General features: G+C 37.8%; 2 protein-coding genes across 2 annotated transcripts; both read right to left on the reverse strand.

Moving 5' to 3' along the window:
- Window positions 1-29: 29 nt before the first annotated feature.
- slc22a3 (solute carrier family 22 member 3) lies at window positions 30-5,309 on the reverse strand. The gene is given in 11 exon segments (XM_089004893.1): window positions 30-1,205; window positions 1,462-1,561; window positions 1,677-1,789; window positions 2,161-2,269; window positions 2,348-2,597; window positions 2,599-2,754; window positions 2,870-2,987; window positions 3,064-3,232; window positions 3,381-3,535; window positions 3,612-3,715; window positions 4,018-5,309. Coding segments are annotated over 11 exon segments (1,704 nt in total). The 5' UTR covers window positions 4,405-5,309; the 3' UTR covers window positions 30-1,162.
- A 2,697-nt stretch (window positions 5,310-8,006) lies between these two features.
- On the reverse strand, window positions 8,007-15,974 carry txlnbb (taxilin beta b). Its single transcript, XM_089004784.1, has 11 exons — window positions 15,880-15,974; window positions 15,241-15,314; window positions 13,962-14,243; window positions 13,517-13,608; window positions 13,242-13,412; window positions 12,505-12,699; window positions 12,204-12,323; window positions 12,041-12,115; window positions 10,680-10,772; window positions 10,499-10,594; window positions 8,007-8,485 (listed from the first exon to the last, which is right to left on the reverse strand). Exons 3-11 carry the CDS (start codon window positions 14,173-14,175, stop codon window positions 8,111-8,113), a joined length of 1,431 nt encoding a protein of 476 aa, XP_088860910.1. The 5' UTR covers window positions 14,176-14,243; window positions 15,241-15,314; window positions 15,880-15,974; the 3' UTR covers window positions 8,007-8,110.
- Window positions 15,975-20,052: the final 4,078 nt, after the last annotated feature.

A 20,052-nucleotide genomic window follows, 5' to 3' on the forward strand; every position in this document is an offset into this window, starting at 1 on the left:
CTTTGCATGTGCTTTAAGCTCGCCTTGCCCCGTCAGCGAGGTCTTATCTTCTGCGACTTTATCCCCTCTTCACAGCCCTTCTCCAAGTACCCCCGTCCTCCCCCACTGCCCTCATTAAATGGGTCAGTGGAGCTTCGTTATGTGCGGGTAAAATTTTGCCAATCGTACATCTAAGGTGTGTTATTTCTGTCCCTCGACTCTTGCAACCATTTAAATCTCCAATGTTGATCAGTCGAGCAATCTTCCCAAGACTGATGTTGAATCGTAAAATCCATTGATCGAAAGTAGTTTATTTTGTTTTGTGCGTTTCCCTTCGATTGCCAGACGTATTGTCTCTGTCACCATCCATTTGTTTTATTTATTTTAATGGCTTGAAGGGAAACCCATTTCTCACGCATACCAGTGATCTTCAGCACAGTTAATGTATACGGGTCGTTCCATTCAGTTGACGCGACTTATGTGGGGCAGCTTTTGTTGGCCTCCCTCAGCCTTCTTTTATAAACGTTCAGTGGGACAAAAGATTGAACAAAAACATGACTCAATTAGATATCCAAGCGTGCAAATAGATGTGTTCTACAATCCCGTGTATTGTTGTCTGGAAAAGGCGAAGAAGGCAGATACAAAAGAAGTTGAAATCTCACAAATGTCTTTATCTGTCCTTCTAAAATAGACGTGATTCCAAAAAATGCATGATCAGGAGAAAGTAACAGACAGACGATGATGTCATGTTTTTTTCTGAAGACTCTCGCGGGACAAAACAATAAATTATGCGCCAGGTGGCGATGAATGGGCTTTCACAGCCCCTGTTTTCATTAGAAATCCTTGAAATGGTCACATTGGGACACAACGGATGCATCTGATTCACCATTTTGGGTCACCTATCTGTCAAGGATATGTGCTTCGGATTTGGACCATTTCCCGGGAAGGCATTCGTCAAAGTGCTAAGAATTAGCCCCAAAAGGGCTGCCCTAAACCCCAAGTCGCCGACTTCTTCAACTTCTGGTGTAACAATTGTCACTAGGATACATGAGTAAATAATTGAAGGACCTGGTGAGCCCCCCAACCAGAAAGGCAATAAATTCATCAGAATCATCAGCTAAGTTCCAAATAAGGTCAGATATTACAGAAAGATGCCAAAATCTTCATGAGACCTCCCCTCCTGTCATGTCATGGAGTCATTTGCCTCTTTGGATTGGTTTGTTTTTCTACAAGAGAGGATGAGAGGACATTAGACCTGGTTCAAGTAAGTGGCTGCCACACCCTGCACGCCCCGATTTTTCTTTTTGTCTATTTTTTAAAATACCAACAGTGCCATCAGCTTTAACTCCCTCACTGCCAACCCCACCCCGTTACAACGCATATTTGGCATCTCTTAACCATCAGTAAAAAGAGGCCACCGGCCGGGCATCCAAACTGCCGGTCAACGCAAAAAAGACAGAACAGGAATAACATAATTTGCACCTTCTTATATTCTCCATGTCCTCGATTGTCTCCGGCAGCGCAACTCCCTTCATCTCTGGTAACAGTGTCACGAAGCCACAGGTGACAACTGCCAAAACCCCTTCAACATTAAAGTCACACACACACGCACAGGATTTCTCGCTCAGTCTCATTCGTTTATGTCGGGAACCTGACACCAACATAGCATCGGATCGGCGGGGTATTTTCGACCGTACCATAGACATAAAAGGGGAGCTCCTGCCTCAAAGTTGCCAGCCGGAACAGCAACAGTGGGGCCACGATGACTCCAGCGTCGCAGGCTGATGAACACACGCCCACGGCCAGATTTCTGGGTAAACAAACATGGTCATTCAACGAAAAGGCCGATCTTCTCTTAGCCTCCGCTCAGTTCTCTGTACTTCCAGTAGTGTATGGTCCACAGACATGAGGTGTTTAGGGGAGGAGGAGCTCAGGCCATTTAAATATTTGAAAACAAATAAGAGGATCTTAGAAAGAACTCTAAAATGTATAGGAACCAGAACACGGATGCTCCCTCTTTGAAGGACCAGTCAAGTGACACTTTCAAAGGATCGGTGTGTCTGAGTTTCAGGGTTTCAGAAACCTTTCCTTTCTTGTTCCTACACCGCTCCATTCTGACAGAATACATCTTGCACCTTTTGTCTTCTCTCGAAAGAATTATTTCACACATCACTTTCACACCTCAGAGTGGTGGGATACAGCTCAGTGTTTGCAAAGCTGAGCGTCTCCAGTGTTGTAGCGATAGCGAGCCTGCCGATGAAAGCCACAGCTTTTTTCAACCAGGAAAGTTCTGTGGAGAAGTTCGCATTTCAGAAACGTGGATGACGTTCACACAAGCACACCAGGAGGGCGGTCACCTCGAACTTACCTGAAGATATGAAGGGGGTGGCAAGACAGGCGATCCCTGCGATTATATTGGTTGAAGCCAACAGGGAGCGTCTGCCAATTCTGTCAACCAGGAGGTAGAAAACAAGGCCTGTGGGGAGTTCCACCGCCGAAGAAATGAAGAAGTCCAGGAAGTGGTTGTCACTCGTGGTCCCCAGACTCAAAACCAAACCGTAGAACACAATACTGCTTGAAAACCTGCAAGGGGGTGGGGGGAATGAAGGCAAACCCTGTGAACACTGGGAAGGAATGCGATCCAACCGTGATGATCATCAAACTGACTTGCCAGGCATAAATTAAAATGAACGTGTTCCTCCTGATGATGCTAGTCCTGAACAAATCCAGAAAGGATAAAGCATGTTGTTCTTTCTTAGTTTCCAGGGGAGTCACCTAAAAGTAATCACATGGGGATCATACAGTAGCTTCTGGGTGGTGCAATTTGGGGTTGAACCTAAAATGTACTAGAACTTTTACATGCTCTTAATTGTGTACCCTTTTTTTGTACCTCTTGGAAGTTCGGTGGCAAACTATGTCCGTTACACTTGGCGACATCGGCCATAATCCGCATGGCCTCCGTGTTCCTCCCTCGAGAGAACAGCCATCGCGGGGACTCAGGAATCATCCTGGACAAACACATCGATGTCGGATGCCCTGAATTGGACTATAGAATTGAAACAGCTGGAAATATATAGTAGTTACCAGTAGTACGGGATAAAGAGGAACCAGGGTAGCGTCATGATGAGTTGCAGGATCTTCCATGAGGGTACCAAGTAAGCCAAGCCGGGCAGGATCATCATGCCGATGGAGAAGAATGAACGGCACACCATGGACACCAATTTCCTGTTGTTTGAGCTGAAGAACTCAAAGACTGGATTTGGATCAAATTGTTTGATATACGTTTGGTCAATCCCGAATTGGCCAACACAAATTGCTTTGTGTCTACCCAGCTTTAGGAATAAAATCAGTGCATAGCAGCAATTTTTGGGTAATGACAAAAAATATATATATCAACATACGCAATACATAGCATGATGTCCACGCTCCCTTTTCAAAAAATCCTTGCAGGAAGCGAAATGCCAGAAGCATTGGGTACCACGGCGACAGCATGACGCCCACTCCCACCAGACCGAGGCCAAACATGAAGGCAATGAAACAAGGCTTCCTACCAAACCTACGAGAAGGACACCTTAGGATCATTTCATTCGCCGGGATTATTTCAACACAAGTAAAATGTCTGGAAGGCTAACCTGTCGGATGCGTATCCAGTGACGAAAGCGCCGACGAATAAGCCACACGCCATTATGACTTGATTGAGATCAGCGAGCCAGGCCCTCTCACACACCAATGAGAACTATGGGGTGCAGGATTTGGTTGCTGGTTAGCTTGGCTTTGTGGTGGACGCCCGTAGACTGTCTAGGCCTCATTTGCTCCGGAAAGATTCTTGGACTCTCCAAAAGTCTCTGGATATTGGCTCACAATGTCGCTGGATTTGTTGCTCGTCACTTTCAAAATAACTATGAACCAAGTGCAAGTATGATGACAGAGTCACACAAGTGAGAGGGGACGATTGCGAGTCCCCAGATGTTTTTGGAGAGATCTTTCAAGTCAGTTCAGTCAAGTCAACAGATAAGAATAGATAACGGAGACAAGTACCTCAGAAACTATGGTGGAATAGTTTTTAGCGAAAGACCACCCGCCGTCACACGGTATCACGGGGGTCTTGTTGGATGCCAGCAGTTTTTCCAGTTCATCGCAAGTATCGAGACTCAGGTTTAAGTGGAACCTGTTGCAGCGGCTGAAGGACGCTCTCGAGCGGGGGACGGTGACCTCCCTCACCTCCTCCTCCGTCCAGCCACATTCCGCCCCGAGCCGCTCGGCCTCCGGAATGGCGCACCAGTGATCCGGGGTCTTGCCTAGGAAAACGACCCCCACCAGGACAAAGGAGAAAGGGATCAGCGGCAAGGAGCAGAGCATGATCAGTCTCTTTTGGAAAAATCCAAAGTCTACGATTTGCACGAGGAGTTCGCTGAAGTCCGCCATCGCTGTGAAGGAAGTCCGTTGGAAGGGGGTGTGCAAGGGTCGTCGTTGGTACGGAGCAGTCTGGAGCGGCTCAAAGTCCCGACTTCATTATCAGTCAGGAGTTTATTTGCCGTCCCTTCCTGGAGGAGGAAGCGAGTTTTACGTCGACCTCATTTTGTCTTGGAGTGACCTCTGATTTATGCAGCGTCCACTTTCATTTCCCAACACAACATCTTCCTTTTGACAACTCAGCATTTTTTCCCCTTTGGGGTTATCTCAGGGAATTTATCTGTTACGTGTCAGAGATGGCCCGCTTTGTGCTTTATTCCCGCCTAATGAGAATTTACATTATGACTCCTGTATATGTTGACGTAATTCCACTGTCCATATGCATTTTTCAGGAAAACATTTCTTTAAAAAAATATCTTTTGGAAGTACTTTTTTAATATTGATTTTTGTAATCCTTGGAGACTATTTTTTTTAGAAAATGTTTTACTGAAAAAAATGACCCACGGAAGTTGTTGTTTTATTACAAAAATAATTTTGGCTGGACAATAGAATCTTGATAATATTTTTTTTACACAGTCATTCTTCGCAAGAAAAAAAAATCTTGCAATTATGACAATCAATTTTACATTTTTATTATATATATATTTTTTAAATTTCAAGTCAGCATTCCTATATTAATAATAATAATAATAATAATAATAATAATACATTTCATTTCTAAGCGCCTTTCAAAACTCTCAAGGACACTTTACAGTCACAGGATATTTTTTCTGCGGTTGAGCAGCGGCAGCCACATGTGCCAGCGTTCACTCAACCCGGAAGTTCTTTCATTATTAGAATGAATTAACAAACCAATAAATAAATACGTAAATATATATACACAAACAAACACATGCATAAATACATATATAAATACATGAAATAACTATGTAAATAAATACATAAATAAATACATGAATAAATATAAACAAACAAATAAATACATAAACAAATACTTAAATAAATACATACATAAATACATGTATAAATGCATATAGAAATACATATAGAACTACATATAGAAATACGTGTAGAAATACATAAATAAATACATAAATATATATAAACAAACAAATACATAAACAAACACTTAAATAAATAAATGCATAAATACATATATAAATACATCAATAAATACCTATATAAATACATAAATAACTACGTGAATAAATATAAACAAACACATAAATACATAAATAAATATAAACAAACAAATAAATACATAAAGAAATACTTACATAAATACATACATATAAAATACATTTATAAACACATAAATATATGTGAACAAACAAATAAATACATAAACAAACACTTAAATAAATACATAAATAAATACCGATATAAATACATATATAAACAGATAAATATATATACAACAAACAAATAATGAATTTGTGTTTGTCATGAGTCATTCTGTTCAGTCTGAAGTCGTTATTTTTTTTTCTCATAAAAAAATGAAAAATGTATAACACATTTTATGGGACAAAATAAACTTTTGGGGAGATTTATTTTCGCAAAAAATATATATTCTAATTGTATTTTTGAAATAATATTTGGGGGAAAAAATCTGAATCAGAAAACCTTTACTCGTTCCACAATGGGGAAATTTGCAGTCCGCAGCAGCAATTTGAAAGGGGATGGGGTGTTGTAAAAGGATAAAGAAACAAGATATTCTACGCATAGTAAGAAGACTGACATGTTTACTGTAAATGTGCAAAAATGTTTCCTAATAAAATGTACATAGTGCAAGTATCAAAGAAAATGTATATTGATATACGTAGCTGTATTGGACCGAGAGTGGCGGTCCACTAATGATTAATAGCTCCGCTCTTTTTCTCGCCGCCTCACCTCGGATCAAAGGCGCATGGACCTTTGTCACGGCGCCGCCATTGTCTTTGTCGGTTCTGACATCCCAGCGGCTCTGGTTGTATGGCGACTCTTATCAGTTTCTGCGCCTCAGCCTGGCCATTGTTTGGCCACGGGGAGAAAATTTACACAGCAATGACAGCACGTGAATTCAGGCTCTCGTTTCCATAGCGACAATAAAAACAAAAACCTCTGACAAAAGGTGCGTGTCGGAGTATAAGGCCGGTCGGTGTCTTGTTAACCGTGCGGCAGATGGCGGTCTTTTTCTTGATGCAAGAGAGGTTTATTGATGAGTTGTGTTAATGGCTCCTTTTTTTCGCCATTCGTCGCAAGAAAGCGTTTGTACAATGCTAATTGATGCAACTTTATTTTGAAACTGTTTATTGACAGAAACATCTTTTTTTGTGTGTGTGTATTTTTTTGCTAATTGTAAGAGAACAAATGATTTTTCTTCATGAATATAGGCTTGAAAAAAAATATATATATATATATATATATAAATTACAATATTATAAATATCTAATAAAATAATATGTTATTTTTTCTTTAATTTGCAGATGATATTTCTTCATGCATCTAGGCTTGAAAAAAATATATATAAAAAATACAATAAATATCTAATAAAATAATATTTTTTTCTTGAATTTGCAGATGATATTTCTTGATGCATTTTGGCTTGAAAAAATATATTAAACAAATAAAAAAAAAGTAAAAATCTATCTAATAAAATCATATATCTATCTAATGAAATAATATATATATTTTTTTTTTCTTTAATTTGCAGATTATATTTCTTCATGCATATTGGCTGGAAAAAAATATTAAAAACGTAAATAAATATCTAAGAAAATTCTATATTTGTTTTCTTTAATTTGCAGTCTATATTTCTTCATCATATTGCCTCGAAAAAAAAGATATATATATATATATATATATATATATATATATATATATATATATATATATATATATATATATATATATACAGTAAAGTCTCGTTGTATCGATATCCAAGGGAGTCCGAAAAAATATCGATATAACCGGGACTATCGATATATCCGACCCTGTTTGCATGTAAATTTCTCCGTGCGTGCATGAAATAGTATCGATATAACCGGGACTATCGATATATCCGATATCGATATAACGAGACTTTACTGTGTATATATATATATATATATATATATATATATATATATATATATATATATATATATATATATATATATATATATATATATTTCCTCTTTGCTATTTTTTTGCTACTAGTGCAGCGTGTTCGACCGGAAACAAATTCCTTGTGTGTTCTACATACTTGGCAATAAGGATGATTCTGATTCTGATATAAAATAAATATCTAATACTTTTTTTTTCTTTAATTTGCGCATGATAGTTCTTCATGTACATTGGCTTGAAATAAAAAAGATTAATAAAATAACTATCTAATAAAAAAAAAATCTATATATTTTTTTTTAATTTGCAGATGATATTTCTTCATGGATATTGGCTTGAAAAAAGTATACAAAAAAGAAATATTTAATTTAAGAAAAAAAAAATAATATATATATATATATATATATATATATATATATATATATATATATATATATATATATATATATATATATTTTTTTTTGTTGCAGATGATATTTCTTCATGCATATTGGCTTGAAAAAAATATTTTAAAAAAGTATATAATAAAATAATATAGTATATAGTTTTTTCTTTAATTGCCATGAAATTATGAAACACAGTACAAAGCCGATCATTGGAAGTGTCAATCAACAGACTCCAGTTCCAAATGTTCCTGTCATTTGTCGCTCTGCTCTGTACGGTTCTCCTCCGGTCGCTGGCCGCCTTCGGAGGCTCCAGTATTCGCCGCGGCTCCCGTGTTGGAGACTGCGAAGGACCCGGCGATCTCCTTCAGGAGTGCCCGTTCGGCTTTCAGTTTGGCTAGCTCTTGGCTCAGATGACACTCTGGTGTGGCGTTCGCCGGTTCCTTGGGACCTTCCTCAAGGATCTCCTTCTCGGGGACCTCCGCCTTCGTCCGCACGGTCGGGTGACCTTCGGCCTCTTGCGCCTTCTCGTAGAAACTCTTCCTTTCGTCTTGCAAAGCCCTGCATAGACTTTCCAGCTTCTGGTTCTTGATGGCGATCACCTCCAGCTCCTTGTCTCTCACTGCTTTCTGCAGAGCACAATTTACATAGTCCTTGAAAGCAAGTCGTAGGTTAGGAAAGTAGTCCGTTCACATTATTGACAAACAGTCGATGACTTTATGAAATTATGCTGAGTGCCGATTAAGTCAAAATATATATATAAAAATATAGATATTTCATCGTTTAGAACACGGCGTATTTCAGTCTGTTATTATTATGTTATATTGCTTTGAGGAAAAAAGGCAACATTTATATATATATATATATATATATATATTTTATATGTTATATATATATATATATATATATATATATATACAGTAAAGTCTCGTTATATCGATATTCAAGGGAGTCCGAAAAAATATCGATATAACCGGGACTATCGATATATCCGACCCTGTTTGCATGTAATTTTCTCCGTGCGTGCATAGAAATAGTATCGATATAACCGGGATTATCGATATATCCGATATCGATATAACGAGACTTTACTGTGTATTTTTTTGTTGAGGAAGGTCAGTCAAATTTTAGATTGAAAGAAAATCTTTAAAAAAGAGAGAAAAGGAATATTAGCAAATATGTTTCTTATTCGAAAGGATTGGTTATATAATTAAAAAAAAATCAAGATCAATATTACCATTCAAATATATTTTTTGTTGCACGCCTCAATAAAAGTTTTCTGATTCTGATTATAATTATTATTATTATTATTTTGTTATTGTTTGTTTATTTCCTGATTTCTATATTTTTTTAAATAAAGTAAATTTAATAAAGAATCTAAATCTTTTTTGTGTATTCATTATTATTATTATTATTATTATTATTATTATTATTATTATTATTATTATTAAATTTCCCCATTGTGGGATGAATAAAAGTTTTCTGATTCTGATTATAATTATTATTATTATTATTTTGTTATTGTTATTGTTTATTTCCTGATTTCTATATTTTTTTTAAAATAAAGTAAATTTAATAAAGAATCTAAATCTTTTTTTGTGTATTCATTATTATTATTATTATTATTATTATTATTTGTTTCCTGATTTCTATATTTTTTTAAATAAAGTAAATTTAATTGAGAATCTAAAGCCCTTTTATGTATTCGTTATTATTATTATTATTATTATTATTATTATTATTTGTTTCGTGATTTCTATATTTTTTTAAATAAAGTAAATTTAATTAAAAATCAAAATCTTTTTTTGTGTATTCATTATTATTATTATTATTATTATTATTATTATTATTATTATTATTATTATTATTATTAAATTTCCCCATTGTGGGATGAATAAAAGTTTTCTGATTCTGATTATAATTATTATTATTATTATTATTATTATTTTGTTATTGTTATTGTTTATTTCCTGATTTCTATATTTTTTTTAAAATAAAGTAAATTTAATTAAAAATCTACATCTTTTTTTGTGTATTCATTATTATTATTATTATTATTATTATTATTATTAAATTTCCCCATTGTGGGATGAATAAAAGTTTTCTGATTCTGATAATAATAATTATTATTATTATTATTTTGTTATTATTGTTATTGTTATTGTTATTGTTTATTTCCTGATTTCTATATTTTTTTTAAAATAAAGTAAATTTAATAAAGAATCTAAATCTTTTTTTGTGTATTCATTATTATTATTATTATTATTATTAACTTTCCCCATTGTGGGCGAAATAAAGGTTTTCTGATTATTATTATTATTATTATTATTATTATTATTATTATTATTATTATTATTATTATTATTATTATTATTATGAACACTTGTACCCGCGATGCTACTGTACAATTTAGTGATATTGGTGGCTTTGTATTATTTGAAGCTTTTTTTTTTGGGTGGTACTCAGTTCGAAATTGTTTTTTTTTTTGATTTTGCTGAAGATGGGCCAGCCTGCTCCCTTTCTCAATCTTGTGATCTCAATTCAATGCTGACATCTCCCGCCGCTCTGTTTGAGCTATAATGAGCATCGCGCACGCCGTACATCAGTTGATTAGAGAGGAACAAAGGCAAGAAGGCCCTTACATCCGCCACCATGTCGACGAGACTCTTGTTGCAGCCGTCGAAGCGGCTCTTCCATGATTGACACTCCTTCTCCAGCTTCCTCATCTTCTTGGCCATCTTGGAGCACAACAAACATGTGAAAAGTGTCTAAAAATATCCCCGCCGTCCCCCTCGCTGCTCCTTCAAAGGCCGCCATTCGTACTTTATCCATGTCCTGTTTGAAGCCGTTGTAGATGCTGTTACTTTTTGAAACGGTGCCCTGGATCTCGTCAAACTTCTTGGAGTACATGTCGAGCTGATGAAACAAACTCAGTGTTATCGCACGTGGACTTATGATTTTACATATTTCTATATATATAGTAAAGTCTCGTTATATCGATATCGGATATATCGATAGTCCCGGTTATATCGATAGTATTTCTATGCACGCACGGAGAAAATTACATGCAAACAGGGTCTGATATATCGATAGTCCCGGTTATATCGATATTTTTTCGAACTCCCTTGAATATCGATATAACGAGACTTTACTGTATATATATATATATATATATATATATATATATATATATCCCTTTCTCTCTCTCTGTATTTCTATCTGTCTCTCTGTCTCTCTATCTATCTATCTATCTATCTATCTATCGATCTATCGATCTATCTATCTATCTATCTATCTATCTATCTATCTATCTATCTATCTATCTATCTATCTATCTATCTATCTATCTATCTATCTATCTATCTATCTATCTATCTATCTATCTATCCATATATATAATGACATTAGTTGCATGTGTAAAAATGTGTTGCCATTTTGATGCTTTTTCAAAAGAATGTATTTCAGTAGGAAAAAAAGATACAAAAATATACTAACAGTCATGCTTGTTTTTTTTCTACCTTAAAAAATTGCAATGTGACATCAATAAGGTTTTTAAATTAATTTAGAATATTTATTTTTTTTGCATTTTTTTTACATACATTAGAGTAAATAGTAAATGTCGACAAAGAAAAAAAATGTTTTTTTTTTTTCGAGGGGTTGCATTATTATTATTAGATGAAACCATGTCCCCCCTACCCAATTTTTATTAGTATTTTTTTCAGAACCTTAAATATATAAAATATAAAATAAAAAAAATATTGATTTATTTATTTCTTTTTATATTACAATATTACGAAAATAGTCGTACGTATATTTGGAAAGAAATGTGTTGCTAATTTTGATGGTTTTTCAAAATAATGTATTTCACGAGAAAAAAAAATACAAAATATACTAACAGTCATGCTTTTTTTACTTCGAAAATTTGCAATGTGACATAAATAAGGTTTTTTAAAAATGTATTTGTAATATTTTTTTTTTTGATGATTTTTGCAGATATTTGTAGTCTCACAGGAGTGAATAATATATTTCAAGATATAGTATATATTTTTTTTCTTCGGGGGTTGCATTATTATGAGATGAAACTATGTCCCCCCCCCCGACCCAATTTTTAGTTTTATTTTTCGCCAACCTTAAATTAATAAATACTACAAATTACTCCCATCCCATCTTTGCATGAGCTTTACCTGCGCTTTCATGTCCACCTCATTCTCCTTTAAAAGTTTTGCTTGCGACTTGTACTCTGCTGCTTTTTGGAGCAACTGTTGGAAGGAACATTGGCAAGATTGAGAATAGCAAAATGGCACAAAGGCAAATAATAATAATAATAACGTTTTAAAATGTATTTACGAGCTCTTTCTCCAGCTTGTGTTTTTCCCCCGCCTCTTTCAACAACATGTTGGCCTGAGTCAGCTTGGTATCCAGAAGCTTCTCCTTCAGGTCACGGTGCTTGAACACCTTCTCCAGGTTCTGGAAGAAAGACTTTCCAAAATGAAATGTCTCATTTGAAGTCAAATTGAGGTGATGGAACTCTTAAAGGCGACATTATGCTTCAGAATTTCAAAAGGGGAAGTAAACAATCACATTTCGGCAAAAATGTTAAAATGTAAAGAAAGTGTTTTTCTTTCGGTGGATCCATGAGCTCACGCACCGCCTCCCGCTGGTCGTACTGCGTAATGAGCCCCTTAAGTTTGTCGGCCAGGGCGCTATTCTCCTGACACAGTTTGGTGTTGCGGTTGCTGTGCTCCTCGATCTGGGCTTGGATGTCACTCAGGGTTCCCTGGAAGTGGGTGGTGATCTCCTTCCGCTTTAAGTCGTCCTCACGACACCTCTGCAGCGTCTCCTCCTGCCAACGTTGTTGGAATTAAAAGAACCTTTTCAGTGATAGCGGTTACGACAGTGGATAGCTTAGCATGTTATCAGGTTCCTGGTGCATCAAAGGGGTAAATAATCGTTTAAGAAGCATCTTCACCTTCAAAGTTCTCCTGACCGAAATCCCTTAGTTACGAAACACCTCAACATGAGAGTATTGCCTCTAGTATTTCAAGATAGGAACGTTAAAAATACCCTCGCAGGTTCGAGTTTCCTGAACGCAACATATTGTACCTGCTCTGCCATTGTCTACTACCTAGCATCGTGATGACTCTTATCGAGTTGAGTCATTGATCTGGGACAGTGGTTCTTAACCTGGGTTTGATCGAACCCTAGGTGTTCGGTGAGTCGGTTTCAGAGGTTAGGTGGGTCCTCGGCCACTGAGGTCCACCCTTCAGTCTACACTGCAGTTAGTAGGCACAGTCATTGGAAGAAGGGTTCGGTGAATAAGCATATGAAACTGGTGGGGTTCGGTGCCTCCAACAAGATTAAGAACCACTGATCTGGGCGAAGTACCTTCAAGGTCTTGTTGTGCCGCTGCAGTTCTCGGCAGAGTCCCTCTAGTTTGCTGCGAGCCAGGACGGCGCGACTGTGCTCGCTCTGCAGCTGGTCCTTCTCCTTCATCACTTGCAGAAGCTTCTTCTGCAGAACCTTTAGCTGCTTCTGGTTGCTACGGTGTTCTTCCAGCTTCAGCGGGACAAACGGCAGATGAACACAATCTGGATAGTGGTCAACCTGACACTAACGCTCCGAGGTGAAGCGTAGGATTAGTCTGATTTGGCTCTACTCACCAGCTCGGCGTGCTTCTTGATGGTAGCCTCCAGTTTCTGCTCGGGAGTGTCCAAATTGTTGAGACTCTGCATGAGGAACATGGCCTCCTTTCCTAAGCGGCAACAAAAGATCTCACATTTAGCATGCAATCCATCAAAATTACTTCCCAGACCCACGGTGTCTATAAATCTTAGGACATGCACTGCCCCGGTCTGTCGGTTGTTATACTTTGGATCTTTGGATCTGAATCAAGTTTGAAAGTATCTTACTGCAGATGTTTTGTTATTTTGAAAGTCGATTGACCAAAACTTGAAATCCATTTCAGATGTTTGCGGTATTCTTCTTGCTAGGACCAGATACCGAATCTGCATCTTGATCTAAATCTACAAATACTCCAGGTTTCAAGTTTCTTGTGGAAGCAACATCCAAGTTGATATCTGTTCATGTCGTCCATTCAAAACCTACCCAAGCTTTTGAGCATCTTTTTTTCCAGTTTCTGCTCCCGTCGGGTGTTGGGCTGTGCATCTTCCGTGTCTTCTGGCTCGTCTGGAGCCTCGTCCGCCTGGTAGGTGTTGATGATGTCCTCCAGTTGCTTTTTGAGATCCTCAGTCCGGTCATTATGAGTGTCTCTGACTGGGGTGCTCTCGGTCTGGGTGTTGTTCTCTGGAGAGGACTCCATCTTTGTTTGGTGTCGCTGAGAGGCAATCGTTCACCGTTCCTTTGTGGGTTTGCGCTTTGTTTGATTTTCTGCAAGGATGAGGACAATGGCCGTTCACTGGATTTTTTTTAAATTTAGAGGTTCTGGCATATTTGTAATTCAGTAGGACTTCAAAAGTATTCAGTGGTCCAAAATTGACATTGTGATTTTGATTGGTGCTGTAATGCCGACCTCCATGAAGCCTTTCCAGTTGGTCCACAATTCTGCTTTGACATCACTACTACTCTGGCCTCCTTTTCACTAGCTTCCTCTTAAGATCCTATAATTTATTTTCAAATCTTGAAATGGCCTTACCTCTCTGAAACCCCTTTAAAAACCAGCCTGATGCCTCAGGTCTATGCACCAGACTCTGTTATTAAAATAATAATCATAATAATACATTTCATTTATATGTGCCTTTAAAAACTATCAAGGTCACTTTACAGTCACAGAATAAGTTTTTTTTTCTGTGGGTGAGCAGCGGACTCGGAAGTGACTCAAATAGATAGAAAGCTAGCTAGCCAATCGATAGCCAACAGATACCTAGCTAGATAGCCAACCAGCTAGATAGTGAATAGATAGCCAGCTAGACAGGGAATAGATAGCTAGCTAGCCAGCTAATAGATAGCAAATAGATAGCAAATGATGATAATAATACTAATAACTATACTACTAATAATACATTTAATTTATAAGCGCCTTTCAAAACTCTCAAGGTCACTTTACAGTCACAGGGTAAGTATTAAAGGTCTTGAGTACTAAGGGGAGGCTCAGAGGTCACCAAAGCTTTTCCGTTGCTGGTCCGTCTCTTTGGAATGACCTCCCGCTGAACATACGGCAAGACACCTCGCTGCCCAACTTTCTCCTTTCAAAACTAATCCGTGGTCTTTTAACTTTGAACTGGTACTTTCTTGACTGGTACTGGTTGTTGTCCAAATTGTTTTTTTTTTTGCTTCATGTGCAGCACTTTTACAAGGTGGCGGTTGTTTTCAAGTCCTCGAGAAACACAATTGAGTTAAGTTGAGCCTCAAAACTGACTTTTATTACCTTGTTTTTTTTTCTTCGCCAATTCTGAATAAATTGGCACAGAACACAGCACTAGTTCCACCCCCAAGTCACACCTGGGGATTTTTAGAAAAGACAAAACATCGCTTCCGTTTATACTGTACCATTTTGTACTAAATTATTGTCAATCGTGCAGGTTATGCTTCTATCCATTCCCAAAAAAAACAAGCAGTAACATTGCACGGAGACCCAGTTGGAGAATGTTTACGCGCATAAAATTAGCGCAGCCTTCACGCTGCTTTCACAAGCTGTGCACACGGCACCTGTTCCAGAGCTACGGGCTATTTTAAGCCTCTCTTTACATGGGCAAGACATTTATTTATTTCCTCCTAAACCCACGCTTCTTACTGATGGTTGGCAGCTGCGTGCACAAAACAAAACAAAAAAAAAAACCGGCAGTGATTTGCTTTGAATCACGTGAAAAGGGGGAAGATACAATGCCAAGCTATTACGGGGAGTGCGGATTGAAAAGTCATCGCTATTGTCAAAGTCGACGACGTAAAAATGATCATCCGAGCACATAGCGGTTAAAAAAATCCAAATCCAAAAACACGAGTTCATGTTATCTTCATGCTAATGGCCTAAAACCAGCTAACGCACAAGGGAAAAAGGGGGTCTTACCGGGACCGAGGGCCGGAGGGGGAAAGAAAGAACGTGTAGGGGCTCGGACAGGCTTCCTGCCACCACAGATGCAACAGCTGTGATAAGACCACCTCAAAATAGACCAACCCCCAAGCAAGGGAGAGAATTACCAAGGAGGTGGGGGTGCAGGACAGGCCGCTACCCCCCCCCCCCCCGCAAAAAAAAATATATAAATATATATACACAGTATATATACATATAATAAACAGGTGCCACCTTGTCACACACGTGTCATTGACACTTGAGATGTGGATTTGTTGGAGGAGTACCAGCAGCGAAGTGGTTAGCGCGTAGGCCTAACGGTGCAATGGCGCAAGGTTCGATTCCAGGTTTCCTGTGCAGAGTTTGTCGATGAAAAGGTTTCTTCTGCCGTCATCTGTACTTCTTTGAAGGTGTGTCAGAGATGTTCGAACCCAGAAAGATTTTCTTTTACTGCCGGCAGGAGACGTAGTCATTCATGACAAACGCCTGAATTCTGCAGCCATCTGCCAAGTTATTTATTGAGAGTATATGCAAATTTAAGTGATACATTAGTAAAACATGATTAGAATACCACGCCCCTGGGCGTTCTAAGCGCAAACAGCTGTAAGCAATAAAAAAATTGTCTCTTCCACGAACTGATAAATTTGTAACCTGGCTAATGAGCTCTTTCTGTGAAGGAGTTTCAAGTCTTAAATTACTCCAGTGATAACGGAGTTTCCCAAGTCCTAAATTCTGTGCAAGGTCAGACCTCCTAGATGACGATGACAGTTTAAACAGCTGCGTCTGTTGACCTCAGATTGACCCCAGGTTGTCTGTGCTTCAATTGTGTATTCGAGTCACACATGTTGACTAAGCATAGAACAGCATGAAACTTTTAAATATGATAACTTCTTATTCTCCATCAAGGAGTCGGGTGTTTTCGCTCCTCATCCGAAAAGCCGAGCGACCAGCAAAAATTGAGTTTGCTGACAAAGCTTTTCGAATGAGGAGCGAAATGTCTGACAACTAAAAAGACGTACAGATGACGACTGAAGAAACGTTTTTCATCAATGGACCACTCCTGTGCAACTGAGAGCTTACATAGATTTCCAGCAGCTCCTGCATTTTGTTTTTCTACGTCTTTCTTTCCTTTCCTCTTTCATAACTTTGCTGCTGTGAAATGTAAATTTCTCCACTGCGAGATGAATAAAGGTACATCCAATCGATAATGGTACATCCAGATGTGTAGAGTTTGCGTAATCTTCCTTATGCCTGAATGGGTTTTATCCGGGTACTCCGGTTTCCCCCGCCACATTCCAAAAACATGCATTGTGCACTCTAAATTGTTCCTCAGTGTGGTTGTTTGTCTATGTGCGCCCTGTGATTGGTTGGTAGCCTGTTCAGGTTGTACCCCTTGTGAGAATAGGTGGACCTGCTCACCCGCAGAAAAAAATATCCTGTGACTGTAAAGTGTCCTTAAGAGTTTTTAAAGGCGCTTAGAAATGAAAAGTATTATTATTGTTATTATTATTATTATTATTATTATTATTATCTGAAAATGGATGGATGCATAAATGAAGTATGAAGTTATTGCAAACGTTATTTATGATTTATTCCAACCTCTCTGTGTTGCCGGGTCATTGTAATCTGCCCACAGGCTTCTGAATTAATGGTGCTAGCCAATGAAGCTATGCTAATGTAAACACTTGTGAATAGCACAACATATTTCTTTTTTTTAATTTCTTTTTTTTTGCATTTTAAGTGAGTTTATTTTGGCATTGGCGGGGTTACAAAATTCTGTTCTTGTTTGGCAGTTTTGTGCCGTCCTTGAATGGTCGTTTCATGCAAGAGAGCCCTTTGCATTGGTGGGGGAAGTACTACTGTATGTGGATATTTGCTAGCTTACTTTGTTGTTGGGTGAACCATTTAGTTTTTTAGAATGTCGTCATATGGACATCGAATTGTGAAGTTGCCCATCCCCGCCTGAAACGAAACGATACGCTCTGAGGTGACATCATTTGCACCTACACCTTCAGCCAAGAAATTTTCAGCACCCTTCCAGTGCGACGTCGCGAATGAATAAGTCATTTTCATCCTCACCCCCCCCCCACCTCCTTTTTGTCTCTCGCTCTAGTTTCTATTTATAATTGTATTTTGTTTATTGCATTCAATTTGTGATTGTATTTTATTTATTATAGAACCTATGCTTGTCTGTGACTGTAAAGTGTCCTTGAGAGCTTTGAAAGGTGCTTAAAATGTAATTTATTATTATTATTATTACAAAACGTCCCAAAAAATTAACACAGACACACACATTCCTGGTTTAGAAGTATATTTTCTCTTAAAACAATTCCCAATTAAATCTGAGCACCAAATGATAATCATGGAATATGATCCCCTCTGCTCCTCAAAAACATCGGAGGCACTCCATCCCCGATCGAGCAAATTTGACGCAAATGATGGATTGGCTACTGACGTTTTTTTTTAATCTTTTATCCTCAATAAATCTCCGCTGAGAGGTAAATAATTTGTCCTCTTCGACACATGAGAGGCACAATGCACTTCAGTATTTTATATATACTATGGGTATATGCATCTCTATATATTCATGAATACATCATAGAAACCAAACACCAACACAATCTGGGTACATTGCGGCGCTTTTCCCTTCACGTCGAATCAGCGACCTGCTTTGACAAAAATAAATAAATAAACACACAAAAAAAAGGATTCAAATCTGCAAGACGCGTCGTTTAAAGCAGTGCACCTTTTAAACGTGATTTTATGTAAACAATGGACGCAATACGGCAAATCCCTTCGTACGCACGCGCGGCGACGGTTCAATAAAAAGCTCCACCGCGTCGCCGGCGTTTTATCGATACAAATTAGACGCGTTAAAAAGTTGCAACGTCGCACAAAAACAAACAAAACATGTATTTACAAAAATAACATTTAAAAAAAGCGTTCGGTGAACCATCGCTTTCATTTTTCAGTAAATGTCGTCAACAGCCGCACGGTCCGGTATACGCTGCCGTGATAGGCCGTTTTTAAATATCCGAAAGACATCAAGAAGAACCAAATAATAATAATATTTTGCTCATTTGAAACACATTTGAATAGAACACAATTCGCATTAGCAGTCTTCAATTTCACGGAATTTTCCACGTTCACAGTTCAGAATTCACAATCATCGAATAACATCCATTATTTTGGATCTGTAAATTTAAAGGACAACCGACATCATTTTTTCGTTTCCTAACTGACATCAGAAAAACATTTTATCGTATCCAAAGTACCCAAAACACGCAGGCTGATATTTTTAGTCAAATTCAAAACACCAATGAATATGACTTAAAGTGTCCCAAAACCACTTCACAATGACCTCAGAAAGTTTCAGTTTTAGAAGGCCCCGCCCCCTTGTTCGTGACGTCACGCCAGGACGTCTTGCCTTGCTCGAGAATCAAAACAATGGCTTCAGATTAGGAAAAGATGCTTTCTTTTTACTCATCCAGTTATGAATATGATTCAAATAGTTCTGAAGAGGAAAGCATAAATGTTTGCAATCGATTCAAGAAGTCCTTCCGTCTCATTTTGAGGCGTCTGGACTCCAATGTAGCGTCCCAAAAAAATGCACAAGATGGCGCCCAAGCTGCGTTGGAAATGGGCTGATTTGTCTACTGGGAATTTCTGTCAACTCGTATCAAATAGTAGTCTTAGCGCAACACTCAACGATTCACCAACGCGTTATTTATGTTTTTTCCTTCTAATTTCGCCATTAACACGAAGTTTTCAGACCAAACAAAGTACCCAAAATGCATTGCGTGTCACTTTCTCGGTCAGGGGCGTTCCAGACGTGACATCACGTCAGGCATCGTCACCAACTCAAAAACAAGACTTCCTGAATATTCAGCGCGAGTCTTAAAAGGTAAAATATAGCTATATGTCGTGGAATTTTTGTAAAATACGCTCAGTAGAAGTCATTTGAAGTGATTTTTTTTTTTTTTTACAAATTATGGACACAACTTGTCCGGAGGCGTCGGTTGTCCTTTAAGAGTGAAACAAAGCATTTGACGATAATTTCTTCTTAAAATTTCCAGATAGAGAAGTATTTTGGACACCAAAGATGCCAAATTCAGAGCATTTGTGTTGAACCAACATTTGCAAACGTCTGCTTTTACTTTGGAAAATAAT

The sequence above is a fragment of the Hippocampus bargibanti genome, linkage group LG09, assembly GCF_051943395.1.
Source record: "Hippocampus bargibanti isolate YZ-2025 linkage group LG09, ASM5194339v1, whole genome shotgun sequence".
Lineage (NCBI taxonomy): Eukaryota > Metazoa > Chordata > Actinopteri > Syngnathiformes > Syngnathidae > Hippocampus > Hippocampus bargibanti.